General features: G+C 43.3%; 2 protein-coding genes across 5 annotated transcripts in view; one reads left to right on the plus strand and one right to left on the minus strand.

The window, feature by feature from the left end:
- The window catches only part of dclre1c (DNA cross-link repair 1C, PSO2 homolog (S. cerevisiae)), a 27,834-nt gene extending 15,379 nt beyond the window's left edge, over positions 1–12,455 (minus strand). The window contains exons 1-6 of one of the 4 annotated variants that reach the window (XM_042317305.1): positions 12,077–12,455; positions 11,883–11,934; positions 11,668–11,752; positions 11,517–11,576; positions 11,345–11,400; positions 8,685–8,786 (exon numbers count right to left, since the gene is read on the minus strand). In XM_042317305.1, the coding sequence (XP_042173239.1) occupies positions 8,685–8,786; positions 11,345–11,400; positions 11,517–11,576; positions 11,668–11,752; positions 11,883–11,934; positions 12,077–12,185 (464 nt within the window). In that variant the 5' untranslated portion in view covers positions 12,186–12,455. Of the gene's footprint in view, positions 1–8,684; positions 8,787–11,344; positions 11,401–11,516; positions 11,577–11,667; positions 11,788–11,882; positions 11,935–12,076 lie in introns of all 4 variants that reach the window. The other 3 variants (XM_042317304.1, XM_042317306.1, XM_042317307.1) reach the window with 3 other exon arrangements.
- Positions 12,456–12,679: 224 nt separating this feature from the next.
- meig1 (meiosis/spermiogenesis associated 1) lies at positions 12,680–14,347 on the plus strand. The gene is made up of 3 exons (XM_024407397.2): positions 12,680–12,826; positions 13,437–13,619; positions 13,725–14,347. Exons 2-3 carry the CDS (start codon positions 13,467–13,469, stop codon positions 13,851–13,853), a joined length of 282 nt encoding a protein of 93 aa, XP_024263165.1. The 5' UTR covers positions 12,680–12,826; positions 13,437–13,466; the 3' UTR covers positions 13,854–14,347.
- Positions 14,348–14,994: the final 647 nt, after the last annotated feature.

Below are 14,994 nucleotides of genomic sequence, written 5' to 3' on the forward strand. Positions count from 1 at the left end.
TGAAGCCACTCCTGGGTTGTCTTGGCTGTGTGCTTAGGTTCGTTGGTCTGTTAGAAGGTGAACCTTCGCCCCAGTCTAAGGTCCTGAGTGTATTGGCTAGGTGATGAGCGGCGCCTGGTTCTCCAGACGTGACACTTGGCATTCAGGCCAAAGAGTTCAATCTTGTTTCTCATGGTCTGAGAGTCTTTAGCTGCCTTTTGGCAAATTCCAAGCGGACTGTCATGTGCCTTTTACTGAGGAGTGGCTTCCGTCTGTCCACTCTACCATAAAGGCCTGATTGGTGGAGTGCTGCAGAGATGGTTGTCCTTCTGGAAGGTTAACCCATCTCCACAGAGGAACTCTGGAGCGCTGTCAGAGCGACCATCGGGTTCTTGGTCACCTCCCTGATTGGGCGGCCAGCTCTAGGAAGAGTCTTGGTGGCTCCAAACTTCTTTCATTTAAGAATGATGGAGACCACGGTGTTCTTGGGGACCTTCAATACTGCAGATATTTTTTGGTACCTTTCCCCAGATCTGTGCCTCGACACAATCCTGTCTTGAAGCTCTACAGAGGATTCCTTCAACCTCTTGGGTTTTGCTCTACCTGTCAACTGTGGAACCTTACATAGGACATGATTTGGAAAGGCACACACCTGTCTATCAACTGAATTTACCACAGGTGGATTCCAATCAAGTTGATAGGTAGGACATGATTTGGAAAGGCACACACCTGTCTATCAACTGAATTTACCACAGGTGGATTCCAATCAAGTTGTAGAAACATCAAGGATGATCAATAAAAACAGGATGCACCTGAGCTCTACAGTATTTTGAGTCTCAGAGCAAAGGGTCTGAATACTTACGTAAATAAGTTATTTGTTTACTTTTAATACATTTGCTAAAATTAACAAAACTTTTGGCTTTGTAATTATGGGGTATTGTGTATCGATTAATGAGAGGAAACATTATTCTAAAATGGATTAGATACATTTAACAAAATGTGGAAAAAGTGAAGGGGTCTGAATACTTTCCTCAGGCCCTGTGTTGGCCCATGCCAAGGTAGGTCAGTTGAGAACAACTTCCCATTTACAACTGCGACCTGGCCAAGATAAAGCAAAGCAGTGCCAAACAACAACACAGTGTTACACATGGAATAAACAAAACGTACAGTCAATAACACAATAGAAAAAAAATCTATATACATACAGTGTGTGCAACTGAGGTAAGATTAGAGAGGGAAGGCAATAAATTGGCCATAGCGGTGAAGTCACAATTTAGCATTAACACTGGAGTGATAGATGTGCAAGTAGAGATACTGGGGTGCAAAGGAGCAAAGAAAATAACAATATGGGATGAGGTAGTTGGGTGGGCTATTTACAGATGGTCTCTGTACAGGTGTAGTGATCTGCTCTGACAGCTGGTGCTTAAAGCTATTGAGGGAGATATGAGTCTCCAGCTTCAGTGACTTTTTCAATTCGTTCCAGTCATTGGCAGCAGAGAACTGGAAGGAAAGGCGGCCAAAGGAGGAATTGGCTTTGGGGGTGACCAGTGAAATATACCTGCTGGAGCGCGTGCTACAGGTGGGTGCTGCTATGGTGACGAGTGAGTTGAGATAAGGCGGGGCTTAACCTAGCAAAGACTTATAGATGACCTGGAGCCAGTGGGTTTGGCGACAAATATGAAGCGAGGGCCAGCCAACGAGAGCATACAGGTCGCAGTGGTGGGCCGTATATGGGGCTTTGGTGACAAAACGGATGGCACTGTGATAGCAAATTGGATGCAGTCTGAGTAGAGTGTTGGAGGCTATTTTATAAATGACATCGCCGAGGTCGAGGATCGGTAGGATGGTCAGTTTTACGAGGGTATGTATGTTCGGCAGCATGAGTGAAGGATGCTTTGTTGCGAAATAGGAAGCCGATTCTAGATTTCATTTTGGATTGGAGATGCTTAATGTTTGAGTTTATTTTATATTTACAGGGACAGTGCACATTAATCAACATTTCAGTAAAAGTGCTGGTTTATCCAGCCGGCTAATTTACAACCACAGTCCCTGGGCAGGTTATTAAAAACAATTACAATACAGACAATAGCAACATAGAACAAGCAAGACATAGCATACAGACAGCAACATAGGACAAGCAAGACGTAGCATACAGACAGCAACATAGGACAAGCAAGACGTAGCATACAGACAGAACAACATAGGGCAAGCAAGACGTAGCATACAACATAGGACAAGCAAGACGTAGCATACAACATAGGACAAGCAAGACGTAGCATACAGACAGAGCAACATAGAACAAGCAAGACGTTGCATACAGACAGCAACATAGGGCAAGCAATACATAGCATACAGATAGAACAAAAACCAGCAAGACAAAATTCATAAAAGCAACGAAGTGTTTCCACACATCACAAGCTACAGACAACATGGAAAGCGGCAACACACAGCTAGGGATTATGTTCACAAATCTGATTGACCTTTAGCCATGTCTTCATGCATTTTGTGAAAGTGTGATATGTGGTGCAGTTGTGTGTCTGAAGGCAGTGTATTCCAGACATGGGAAGCTCTCACAGAGAAAACGGATTTACTAAATGTGCTTTTCCTTAAGGGAACTATACAGTCACCTCATTGTAGACCTTGTGGATCTGCTGCCATATGTTTGGGCTTTCTGTTTAACAAAACTACTGAGTATAGGGGGAGCCAGGCCATTTAGGATCTTGAATACAAGACATGCGTCGATTTTCCCAACTCAGGAGCTCATGCTTTCTGAGGATGTAACAGTGATGGCTATTGGGCTTCCTATCAAGCTCTTTGAGAGCCTGTTTGTAGACAGACTGAATAGGTTTTAATGTTGCAAACTTGGGCCCAACTAGTCAAGCAGTATGTTAAGAGGGGAAGAATCATAGATGTGAAGTACAGTTTTGCTACCTCTATAGTCAAACAATTTCATATAAATCAGAAATTATCTAGGTTGAATTTGGTTATTTGAATGACCTTTTCCACATGCTTTTTAAAAGAGAGGTTGGAATCAAGTATGATGCCAAGGTACTTAAAATCAGAAACCACCTGGAGCTTCTCCCCTGACACACAGACATCTGGCTCAGTAGCATCTGTTGCCCTCTTTGTGAAGAACATGCAAACAGTTTTTTTCACATTGAGATGCAAACACGAGTCACTAAGCCACTTTGTAACCTGGACCATTACAGTAGTGAGTTCTTGTGCAGCTTGTTGTTTGCTCTTTGCATGCACATATCACTGTATCATCTGCATACATTTGAACTTCAGACCCAGTACAGACAGAAGGCAGATTATTAATGTACAGGCTGAACAGGAGGGGCCCCAGTATTGACCCTTGGGGCACGCCCACATCATAGCTAAGAGTGGGCGACAGCTCATTGCTCACTCTGACACACTGAGCTCTGCCTTCAAGGTATGATTTCATCCATCTCAAGGCATCGGGGGAAAAGTTGAACTTGGACAATTTTGTGATGACAATCTCATGGTTAACAGTATCAAAAGCCTTCCTTAGGTCCAGAAACACAGCCCCAACAACACCGCCTTTGTCCATGTGAGTCTGGAAGGAGAGTTTACAGTCTAACCAGACACCTAGGTATTTGTAGTTGTCCACATATTCTAAGTCAGAACCGTCCAGAGTAGTGATGCTGGACGGGCGGGCAGGTGCGGGCAGCGATCGGATGAAGAGCATGCATTTAGTTTTACTTTGAGAAACCAAGGCTGTTGAGTCTGCCGATAAGAATGTGGTGATTGATGGAGTCAAAAGCCTTGGCCAGGTAGATGAATACACCTGCACAGTATTGTCTCTTATCGATGGCGTTATGATATCGTTTAGGACCTTGAGCGTGGCTGAGGTGCACCCATGACCAGCTCGGAAACCGAATTGCATAGCGGAGAAGGTACGGTGGAATTCAAAATGGTCGGTAATCTGTTTATTAACTTGGCTTTCGAAGACCTTAGAAAGACAGGGTAGGATAGATATAGGTCTGTAGCAGTTTGGGTCTAGAGTCTCACCCCCTTTGAAGAGGGGGATGACAGCAGCAGCTTTCCAATCTTTGGGGATCTCAGACGATACGAAAGAGGTTGAACAGGCTAGTAATAGGGATGGCAATAATTGCGGCAGATAATTTTAGAAAGAGGGTCCAGATTGTCTAGCCCAGCTGATTTGTAGGGGTCCAGATTGTCTAGCCCAGCTGATTTGTAGGGGTCCAGATTGTCTAGCCCAGCTGATTTGTAGGGTTCCAGATTGTCTAGCCCAGCTGATTTGTAGGGGTCCAGATTGTCTAGCCCAGCTGATTTGTAGGGGTCCAGATTGTCTAGCCCAGCTGATTTGTAGGGGTCCAGATTGTCTAGCCCAGCTGATTTGTAGGGGTCCAGATTGTCTAGTCCGGCTGATTTGTAGGGGTCCAGATTTTGCAGCTCTTTCAGAACATCAGCTATCTGGATTTGGGCGAAGGAGAAATGGGGGAGGTTTGGGTAAGTTGCTGTGGGGGGTGAAGGACTGTTGACCAGGGTAGGGGTAGCCAGGTGGAAAGCATGACCAGCCGTAGAAAAATGCTTATTGAAATTCTCAATTATTGTGGACTTATCGGTGGTGACAGTGTTTCCTAGCCTCAGTGCAGTGGGCAGCTGGGAAGAGGTGCTCTTATTCTCCATGGACTTTATAGTGTCCCAGAACTTTTTAGAGTTTGTGCTACAGGATGCAAATTTCTGTTTGAAAAAGCTAGCCTTTGCTTTCCTAATTGCCTGTTAATATTGGTTCCTAACTTCCCTGAAAAGTTGAATATCACGGGGGCTATTCGACTTCAATAGCATGGCTGTAGTAGCTTAATGCTCTACAACGTGACTTCAATAGCATGGCTGTAATGGCTGAATGCTCTACAACGTGACTTCAATAGCATGGCTGTAATGGCTGAATGCTCTACAACGTGACTTCAATAGCATGGCTGACAGTGACTTCAATAGCATGGCAGCTTTGTCCATGTGAGTCTGGGCTGTAATGCTCTACAAGGAGGCTGCTCAACGTGACTTCATAGCATGGCTGTACTTTAATGCTCTACAACGTGACTTCAATAGTTTGGCTGTAATGGCAGGAATGAATACAACGTGACTTCAATAGCATGGCATTGCTAGCTAGCCTTTGCTTTCCTAATTAATGCTAATACAACGTGACTTCAATAGCATGGCTGTAATGCTCTACAACGTGACTTCAATAGCATGGCTGTAACAGCTTAATGCTCTACAACGTGACTTCAATAGCATGGCTGTAACAGCTTAATGCTCTACAACGTGACTTCAATAGCATGGCTGTAATGGCTGAATGCTCTACAACGTGACTTCAATAGCATGGCTGTAATGCTCTACAACGTGACTTCAATAGCATGGCTGTAATGCTCTACAACGTGACTTCAATAGCATGGCTGTAATGCTATACAACGTGACTTCAATAGCATGGCTGTAATGCTCTACAACGTGACCTCAATAGCATGGCTGTAATGCTATACAACGTGACTTCAATAGCATGGCTGTAATGGCTGAATACAACTGAATGCTCTACAACGTGACTTCAATACATGGTTTGTAATAACATTCTACAGGGTATATAATAGCAATGGCTGTAATGGGAATGCTATACAACGTGATTCAAAGCATGGCAGGGCTAAATGCTCTACAAACTTCAATAGCATGGCTGTAACTGCTCTAAACGTGACTTCAATAGCATGGCTGTAATGCTCTACAACGTGACTTCAATAGCATGGCTGTAATGGCTGAATGCTACAACGTGGCTTCAATAGCATGGCTGTAATGGCTGAATGCTCAAAACGTGACTTCAATAGCATGGCTGTGGCTGAATGCTCTACAACGTGCATAAACGTGAACAAATCAGAAAGTGACTTCAATAGCATGGCTGTAATGGCTGAATGCTCTACAACGTGAGCTTCAATACTGCTGTAATGTGGGAAAACACAGACTTCAATAGCATGGCTGTAATGCTCTACAAGACAATACAACACTAGGCTATACAACGTGACTGATTAAAGGGGAGCCTCACACAACTGAATGATCTTGAAATGTAAACTTCCAAACAGTTTGGAATGAAATATCCATATAAAGTACATTATATAATTACAGGGTATATAAACAAAGTACTGAGGGACATTATCCTATACAAACACAGGGCTAAATGTCAAAATAATATGACACTGAAAGCTGATCTAGCAAGCCTGCAGTAGCTAGCTCACGGCAGCTAAACACTTCATTAGCAGAACCACAAAATATGACAATAACATGGGCAAGTGCATAAACACTTACAAATCAGCAAGGAGGCACACTGGCAATGATTAACACAACGAGAGCTAACTGGTGGGAAAACACAGGATGGATGGAATCAGCAAGGAGGCACACTGGCAATGATTAACACAACGAGAGCTAACTGGTGGGAAAACACAGGATGGATGGAATCAGCAAGGAGGCACACTGGCAATGATTAACACAACGAGAGCTAACTGGTGGGAAAACACAGGATGGATGGAATCAGCAAGGAGGCACACTGGCAATGATTAACACAACGAGAGCTAACTGGTGGGAAAACACAGGATGGATGGAATCAGCAAGGAGGCACACTGGCAATGATTAACACAACGAGAGCTAACTGGTGGGAAAACACAGGATGGATGGAATCAGCAAGGAGGCACACTGGCAATGATTAACACAACGAGAGCTAACTGGTGGGAAAACACAGGATGGATGGCACTTTGTCACTAGACTCCTCTCAGCATGCTCTGCTCCACTTCACAGCTCTGATATGATAAACTTCTATGTAGTATTTGGTAGTCATTTTGTCTGTATATACTGTAAGTAGTATATGTGTGTACCTTCTCCCAGAGTGGAGGAGTTCTATGTATTGTACTATGATAAGTAGTATTTGGTAGTTATACTGTAAGTAATATACACTGCTCAAAAAAATAAAGGGAACACTTAAACAACACAATGTCACTCCAAGTCAATCACACTTCTGTGAAATCAAACTGTCCACTTAGGAAGCAACACTGATTGACAATACATTTCACATGCTGTTGTGCAAATGGAATAGACAACAGGTGGAAATTATAGGCATTTAGCAAGACACCCCCAATAAAGGAGTGGTTCTGCAGGTGGGGACCACAGACCACTTCTCAGTTCCTATGCTTCCTGGCTGATGTTTTGGTCACTTTTGAATGCTGGCGGTGCTTTCACTCTAGTGGTAGCATGAGACGGAGTCTACAACCCACACAAGGGGCTCAGGTAGTGCAGCTCATCCAGGATGGCACATCAATGCGAGCTGTGGCAAGAAGGTTTGCTGTGTCTGTCAGCGTAATGTCCAGAGCATGGAGGCACTACCAGGAGACAGGCCAGTACATCAGGAGACGTGGAGGAGGCCGTAGGAGGGTAACAACCCAGCAGCAGGACCGCTACCTCCGCCTTTGTGCAAGGAGGAGCAGGAGGAGCACTGCCAGAGCAAAATGATCTCCAGCAGGCCACAAATGTGCATGCTCAAATGGTCAGAAATAGACTCCATGAGGGTGGTATGAGGGCCCGACGTCCACAGGTGGGGGTTGTGCTTACAGCCCAACACCGTGCAGGACGTTTGGCATTTGCCAGAGAACACCAAGATTGGCAAATTCGCCACTGGCGCCCTGTGCTCTTCACAGATTAAAGCAGGTTCACACGGAGCGCATGTGACAGAGTCTGGAGACACCGTGGAGAACATTCTGCTGCCTGCAACATCCTCCAGCATGACCGGTTTGGCGGTGGGTCAGTCATGGTGTGGGGTGGCATTTCTTTGGGGGGCCGCACAGCCCTCCATGTGCTCGCCAGAGGTAGCCTGACTGCCATTAGGTACCGAGATGAGATCCTCAGACCCCTTGTGAGACTATATGCTGGTGCGGTTGGCCCTGGGTTCCTCCTAATGCAAGACAATGCTAGACCTTATGTGGCTGGAGTGTGTCAGCAGTTCCTGCAAGAGGAAGGCATTGATGCTATGGACTGGCCCGCCCGTTCCCCAGACCTGAATCCAATTGAGCACATCATGTCTCGCTCCATCCACCAACGCCACGTTGCACCACAGACTGTCCAGGAGTTAGTGGATGCTTTAGTCCAGGTCTGGGAGGAGATCCCTCAGGAGACCATCCGCCACCTCATCAGGAGCATGCCCAGGCGTTGTAGGGAGGTCATACAGGCACGTGGAGGCCATACACACTACTGAGCCTCATTTTGACTTGTTTTAAGGACATTACATCAAAGTTGGATCAGCCTGTAGTGTGGTTTTCCACTTTAATTTTGAGTGACTCCAAATCCAGACCTCCATGGGTTGATACATTTGATTTCCATTGATCATTTTTGTGTGATTTTGTTGTCAGCACATTCAACTATGTAAAGAAAAAAGTATTTAAGAAGAATATTTCATTCATTCAGATCTAGGATGTGTTATTTTAGTGTTCCCTTTATTTTTTTGAGCAGTGTATATATATATATATATATATATATTACTTACAGGACGACTGATCCTGTTGAAGTGGTACCTATGATGAAAATTACAGGCCTCTCATCTTTTTAAGTGGGAGAACTTGCACAATTGGTGGCTGACTAAATACTTTTTTGCCCCACTGTGTGTATGTATGTATGTATGTACGTATGTGTGTGTGTACCTGCTCCCAGAGTGGAGGAGTTCTATGCGGGAGGCGTCTCCCTTCGCCAGTCGGAAGTCTCCTGTGTACAACACCGTACCCTGGGCCCCCTCTACCAAGAACCTACACACAAACACAAACTAGGGTTGGGAGATATACAGATTTTCATACCTTCATATCGTTCCTGTACCATAACGGGGTATACGGTACGAATGAATGAATGAATATATATCTCAGTGCCAGCAAAAGATTTGGACAAACTTACTCATTCCAGGGTTTTTCTTTATTTTTACTATTTTCTACATTGTAGAATAATAGTGAAGACATCAAAACTATGAAATAACACATATGGAATCATGTAGAAACCAAAAAAGTGTTAAATTATATTTGAGATTCTTCAAAGTAGCCACCCTTTGCCTTGATGACAGCATTGCACACTCTTGGCATTCTCTCAACCAGTTTCATGAGGTAGTCACCTGGAATCCATTTAAATCAACAGGTGTGCCTTGTTAAGTGTTAATGCATTTGAGCCAATCAGTTGTGTTGTGAAAAGGTAGGGGTGGTATACAGAACATAGCCCTATTTGGTAAAAGAGTCTATATTTTGGCAAGAACATTTCAAATGTGCAAAGAGAAATGATCGACATTACGGTCAGTCAATCCAGAAAATGTAAAGTACTTTGAACATTTTAAGTGCAGACGCAAAAACCATCAAGCGCAATGATGAAACTGGCTCTCATGAGGACCACCACAGGAAAGGAAGACCCAGAGTTACCTCTGCTGCAGAGGATAAGTTCATTAGAGTTACCAGCCTCAGAAATTGCAGCCAAAACAAATGCTTCAGAGTTCAAGTAACAGACACATCTCAACATCAACTGTTCAGAGGAGACTACGTGATTTTTTTCCATTTTTATTTAACAAGGCAAGTCAGTTAAGAACAACTTCTTATTTACAATGACAGCCTATCGGGGAACAGTGGATTAACTGCCTTGCTCAGGGGCAGCTCGGTGATTCAATCCACCAACCTTTTGGTTAATGGCCCAACACTAACTTCTAGGCTACCTGCCGCCCCGAATCAGGCATTCATGGTCGAATTGCTGCAAAGAAACCACTACTAAATGACACCAATAATAAGAAGAGACTTGCTTGGGCCAAGAAACACAAACAATGGACATTAGACTGGTGGAAATCTGTCCTTTGGGCTGATGAGTCCAAATTTGGTATTTTTGGTTCCAACCGCCGTGTCTTTGTGAGACGCTGAGTAGGTGAACGGATGATCTCCGCATGTGTGGTTCCCACTGTGAAGCATGGAGGAGGAGGTGTGATGGTGCTTTGCTGGTGACACTGTCTGTGATTTATTTAGAATTCAAGGCACACTTAATCAGCATGGCAACCACAGCTTCTGCAGTGATACGCCATCCCATCTGGTTTGTGATTTATTTAGAATTCAAAGCACACTTAACCAGCATGGCTACCACAGCATTCTGCAATGATACGCCATCCCATCTGGTCTGCGCTTTGGGGAATATCATTTGTTTTTCAACAGGACAATGACCCAAAACACCTCTAAGCTGTGGAAGGGCTATTTGACCAAGAAGGAGAGTGATGGAGTGCTGCATCAGATGACCTGGCCTCCACAATCAACAGACCTCAACCCAATTGAGATGGTTTGGGATGAGTTGGACTGCAGAGTGAAGCAAAAGCAGCCAACAAGTGCTCAGCATATGTGGGAACTCCTTCAAGACTGTTGGAGAAGCATTCCAGGTGAAGCTGGTTGAGAGAATGCCAAGAGTGTGCAAATCTGTCAAAGGCAAAGGGTGGTTACTTTGAAGAATCTAAAATATATATTTTGATTTGTTTAACACTTTTTTGGTTGTGTTATTTCATAGTTTTGATGTCTTCACTATTTTACAATGTATAAAATAGTAAAAATAAAGAAAACCCCTTGAATGAGTCGGTGTCCAAACTTGACTGGTACTAATATATACAAATAACACAGGACTAGTTCTTGATACACACGGGAAACTGTTCTTGACGCAAACCGGTGCGCCTGTACACAAAACATTAAGAACACCTGCTCTTTCCATGACAGACTGACCAGGTGAAAGCTATGATCCCGTATTACTGTCACTTTGTTAAATGGCATATGGTAGTAGGTGCCAAGCGCAGCAGTTTGAGTCAAGAACTGCAACGTTGCTGGGTTTCACACTCAACAGTTTCCTTTGTGTATCAAGAATGGTCCACCACCCAGAGGACATCCAGCCAACTTGACACAACTGTGGGAATCATTGGGTCAGCTTCCCTGTGGAAAGCTTTTGACATCTTGTAGTGTCAACGCCCCAACAAATTGGGGGGGAGGCAACTCAATATTAGGAAGGTGTTCTTATTGTTTGTACACTCACCTTTGTAATATTGAGTTGCACCCCTGAGATCATTTAGGAAATGATAGTTAGAAACAGTGGCGTAGCATGCACCCCCGCGAGGCTCAGAGCGTTAGAGGGCCCTCACCCCCAAAAATATCACACTGTCGCTATTTCTAAATACCCCAGAACGCAGCAGCTGTATATCACCCAAGTCTAACTAACACACACAAGCTAGGTGATACGTCATATTACCAGAAACACACACAAGCTAGGTGATACCACATAAGCACACATACATGCACACACACACAATACTCACATGACCGAGCCTGGACAGTGACCTGCAGGAAGCAGAGTCACCACAAGTTCTTCTCTCTGTGGACACACACCCACACACAATATCAGTCATCAAAGAGTCAGTCATATAGCAAACTAACAGCGATCAGCCCTTATGACCCTATATATGTTGTAATGATGAACCGGTGTCATACCTCTCCTGAAGCCTCGTCTATTAAAGTGATTAATGTGGGACTCTCCAGTTCCAAAGCAACCTAGACAAACAGAAGCACATCAAAATTACACAAAACAAATTTTGCCTAGCAATAGGTCCATAACTAAGATTTTTGACAATTAACTACTTACTATGTGATCTTCCCAGAAGGCATATTTTGGATTGCTCAGCAACAGTTCCTTAGTTACAAATGAACAGTACAGTTTGACTGTCAGACTGGAACAAATGAACAGTACAGTTTGACTGTCAGACTGGAACAAAGACAGTAACGTTAGACCTTCAACATCAGTTAGCCATCCTTTGTTTCACTGAACTTTCACACCATCAAAATAAAACGTGATATCACCTGAATTTCAGCTTTCTTTTCAATAGAGGCCCCTTCAGCCCCTTCATGTGATCTGCAGAAAACACATGATGTAAGTAGAGCTAACGTTAGCTAGTTACATGTCCACTGTGTGCCAGTTAAGAGCACATACTGGCTAGTTATCTTTAGCTAACTGCTGTTTGGCTCTCACTGTATCTCAAAGAGTCTTTCTTTACCTTTGTGGCAGTGAGATAAAAAATAAGCCCTTGCATGTAGATTCTCCCTGTCAAACCGATCCAGCGACATGTTGGGATACTCCTTCATGCGACCCGCGAACGAACTCATTTTGACTGAAGATTAGCTCCAATAATTTCCTCAACTTCAACCCACTCGTTGACTAGCTGACATTTCGGCGCATTTTGGTCGGGATACTTGAATAGCTGCCGTTAGCTAAGCCACCTAGTGGATGGGAGCCAAAACGTTTCCACTGTCAGCATTGTATCTGAATTTAAACCTGCTCACAATAAATAACTAACAATAAATAACAACACCTTGTTAAAGAAGAAGGAATATTGGGTTGCTAGCATTTATCTGTGCTACCAGTATTACCATAACAACACCTTGTTAAAGAAGAAGAAGGAAGGAGGGAAGGGAGCAAGGCTACCAGTATTAACAACACCTTGTTAAAGAAGAAGAAGAAGAAGAAGGAAGGAGGGAAGGGAGGAAGGGAGGAAGGAAGGAGGGAGGGAGGAACAACACCTTGTTAAAGAAGGAAGGAATATTGGGTTGCTAGCATATATCTGTGCCACCAGTAGACAATTACCATAACAACACCTTGTTAAAGAAGAAGAAGAAGAAGAAGGAAGGAGGGAAGGGAGGAAGGGAGGAAGGAGGGAAGGGAGGAAGGAATATTGGGTTGCTAGGCAACTAAAGACAAGCCTCCTCGTCATCATCTCTTGGATCTGTGAGTTTTGCCCCGTTCAGCTGTAAGTAACATGTGGTATCAGCTACTTAATCAAATTGAGAAACAAATGTATAGCTAGCTAGCCAGATTCAGTCTATTTTCTAACTGTGACTTCTATATTATATCATAGCCTGAAGCTTGTGCTAGCAAGTTTAATTCAAATATTGGCGTTAGCTAGTTAGCTACTGTACGTTTGGCAACGTTACTGTGCAAATTCAATTCGATTGGTTTTGGGCACGAACATTAAAACTGAAATCAGCTTAAGAAATGTATAGATAAAATGTTTTCGGCAATAAGATGGTTAGTGTGTAAGAATTAAGAGAGCAGTTCTGCCTGCTCTCCCCTCTACTATTTCCTGTACCGAGACTGGCTATCTGACAAGTGGTAGGCAGAACCACCTGCTGCACCCATCTGCTCTCTATCCCCCAGGACAGGAGGACCCTACTTCTGCCACCTAATTCATATTCAGGATGCCCCTCCCCATATAATCTACTATGTAATTGCCATTCTTTTAAAATGGTGTTTTATTGTTTATTTAGTTTTCCTTTATGTATTTCAGTGTCCATGACTGTCATGTCAGTATATAGAGATACTTGAACTTGTCTAACTAAGCCCACTACTTGCTCCTGTAGGTCGCCTGTGGACATCCTCTCTGCAGCATAATGTCTTGTGCAGCCTACTTAGATGGCAACGCAACGCCAAAGTCCATGAGCAGAGCCAAACAATGGACTGACGAGGTGGAGAACTTATACAGATTCCAACAGGCAGGCTACAGAGATGAACTGGAATACAAACAAGTAAAGCAAGTTGACTTGGTAAACAACTTAAATGAATCCTTATCACTGGCTAAAAGCATTGCCACTGACAGTTGGTTCACTACAAGATGAATGTGTCACTGTGGCATTGCTTCTTTGTCTTAGATCGACAGGTGGCCTGAGACTGGGTTTGTGAAGAAGCTTCAGCGTCGAGACAACACATTCTATTACTACAACAGAAAAAGAGAATGTGAAGACCGGGAAGTCCATAAAGTGAAGGTCTATGCATATTAAGTCAGGAGTGTCCAGCAATCTCTTTTCCATTTTGAATATCTTTTGACATGTTTGTGAAGAAGACGTTTGTAGGAAGGAAGGCAGCACCATCCCAGCTGTGGAATGTTGACCAGTTCACTGAATAAAGGGTGTGAGGCTGAAGCTGTCTGATGTGTGTGAACCTGTGATGGGAGGTATGTGTGTGTTATAAGGGTCCTTTTGATGAGTGTTTTGTTGTGGATCCAGATGAACTATTGAACTGTGTGAGAGGGGCTTATAGACTGGGGCTATCACACCCTCATCATGTGATATTGTGACGTTAGTATGAGGACTGGGATTACCGTCAACAAAATAAAATACCTAAAGTCTGACCCCCTAACAGGGATATTCACATACCAGTACACTAACTATGATTCACATATACCAGTTCTCCCAAATACAACATAGAGCTGCTGAGCACATGTTCTGCTGCATGACATTCATGGTTATTCTATAAACATAAATTTCTATATGAATGTTGTGTAAAGTTGCATCCTCCTGGGTACTCCCGTGGGGGATATGGGGCTCAGTTAGAGTGGACTGAGAGCTGAACTGGTATGACAGCAGGTGGGTAAAACACTACAACTATTTGGGTTAAGTATTGGTCCTGACGAATATACTTACAAGTCTACAATGATCATACATATGATATGAAGATAACGACTGGATTTTCCACTGGTGTAAAGTATTTCAGTAAAATTACTGGAAAGTTCTACTTAAGTAGTTTTTCTGGGTATCGATACTTTACTATTCATATTTTTTACAACTTTTACTTCACTACATCCCTAAAGACAATATTGTACTTTTTATTCCATACATTTTCCCTGACAACCCAAAGCACTCTTTACATTTTGAATGCTTAGCAGAACAGGAAAATTGTGAAATTTACACACTTATCAAGAGAATGCGTGGTCATCCCTACTGGGTATGTTCTGGCGGACTCACTAAACTCATGTATGTTTTGTAAATAATGTCTGAGTGTTGGAGTGTGCCCCTGGCTATCCATACATTTTCAAAACAACAATTTATACTTTTACTTTTGATATTTAAGTATATTTTAGCAATGAAATGTACTTGTGATACTTAAGTATATTTAAAGCCAAAAACTTTTAGACTTTTACTC

Source organism: Oncorhynchus tshawytscha, unplaced genomic scaffold (genome assembly GCF_018296145.1).
Source record: "Oncorhynchus tshawytscha isolate Ot180627B unplaced genomic scaffold, Otsh_v2.0 Un_contig_4370_pilon_pilon, whole genome shotgun sequence".
Taxonomy (NCBI): domain Eukaryota; kingdom Metazoa; phylum Chordata; class Actinopteri; order Salmoniformes; family Salmonidae; genus Oncorhynchus; species Oncorhynchus tshawytscha.

What these genes read in the sequence shown, in the direction of transcription:
- meig1 (XM_024407397.2), top strand. Translation starts at nt 13,467, where the DNA reads ATGTCTTGTGCAGCCTACTTAGATGGCAACGCAACGCCAAAGTCCATG. An exon ending in AAGTAAAGCAAGTTGACTTG is followed by an intron (nt 13,620 to 13,724) that starts GTAAACAACTTA and finishes TCTTTGTCTTAG; the next exon opens with ATCGACAGGTGGCCTGAGAC.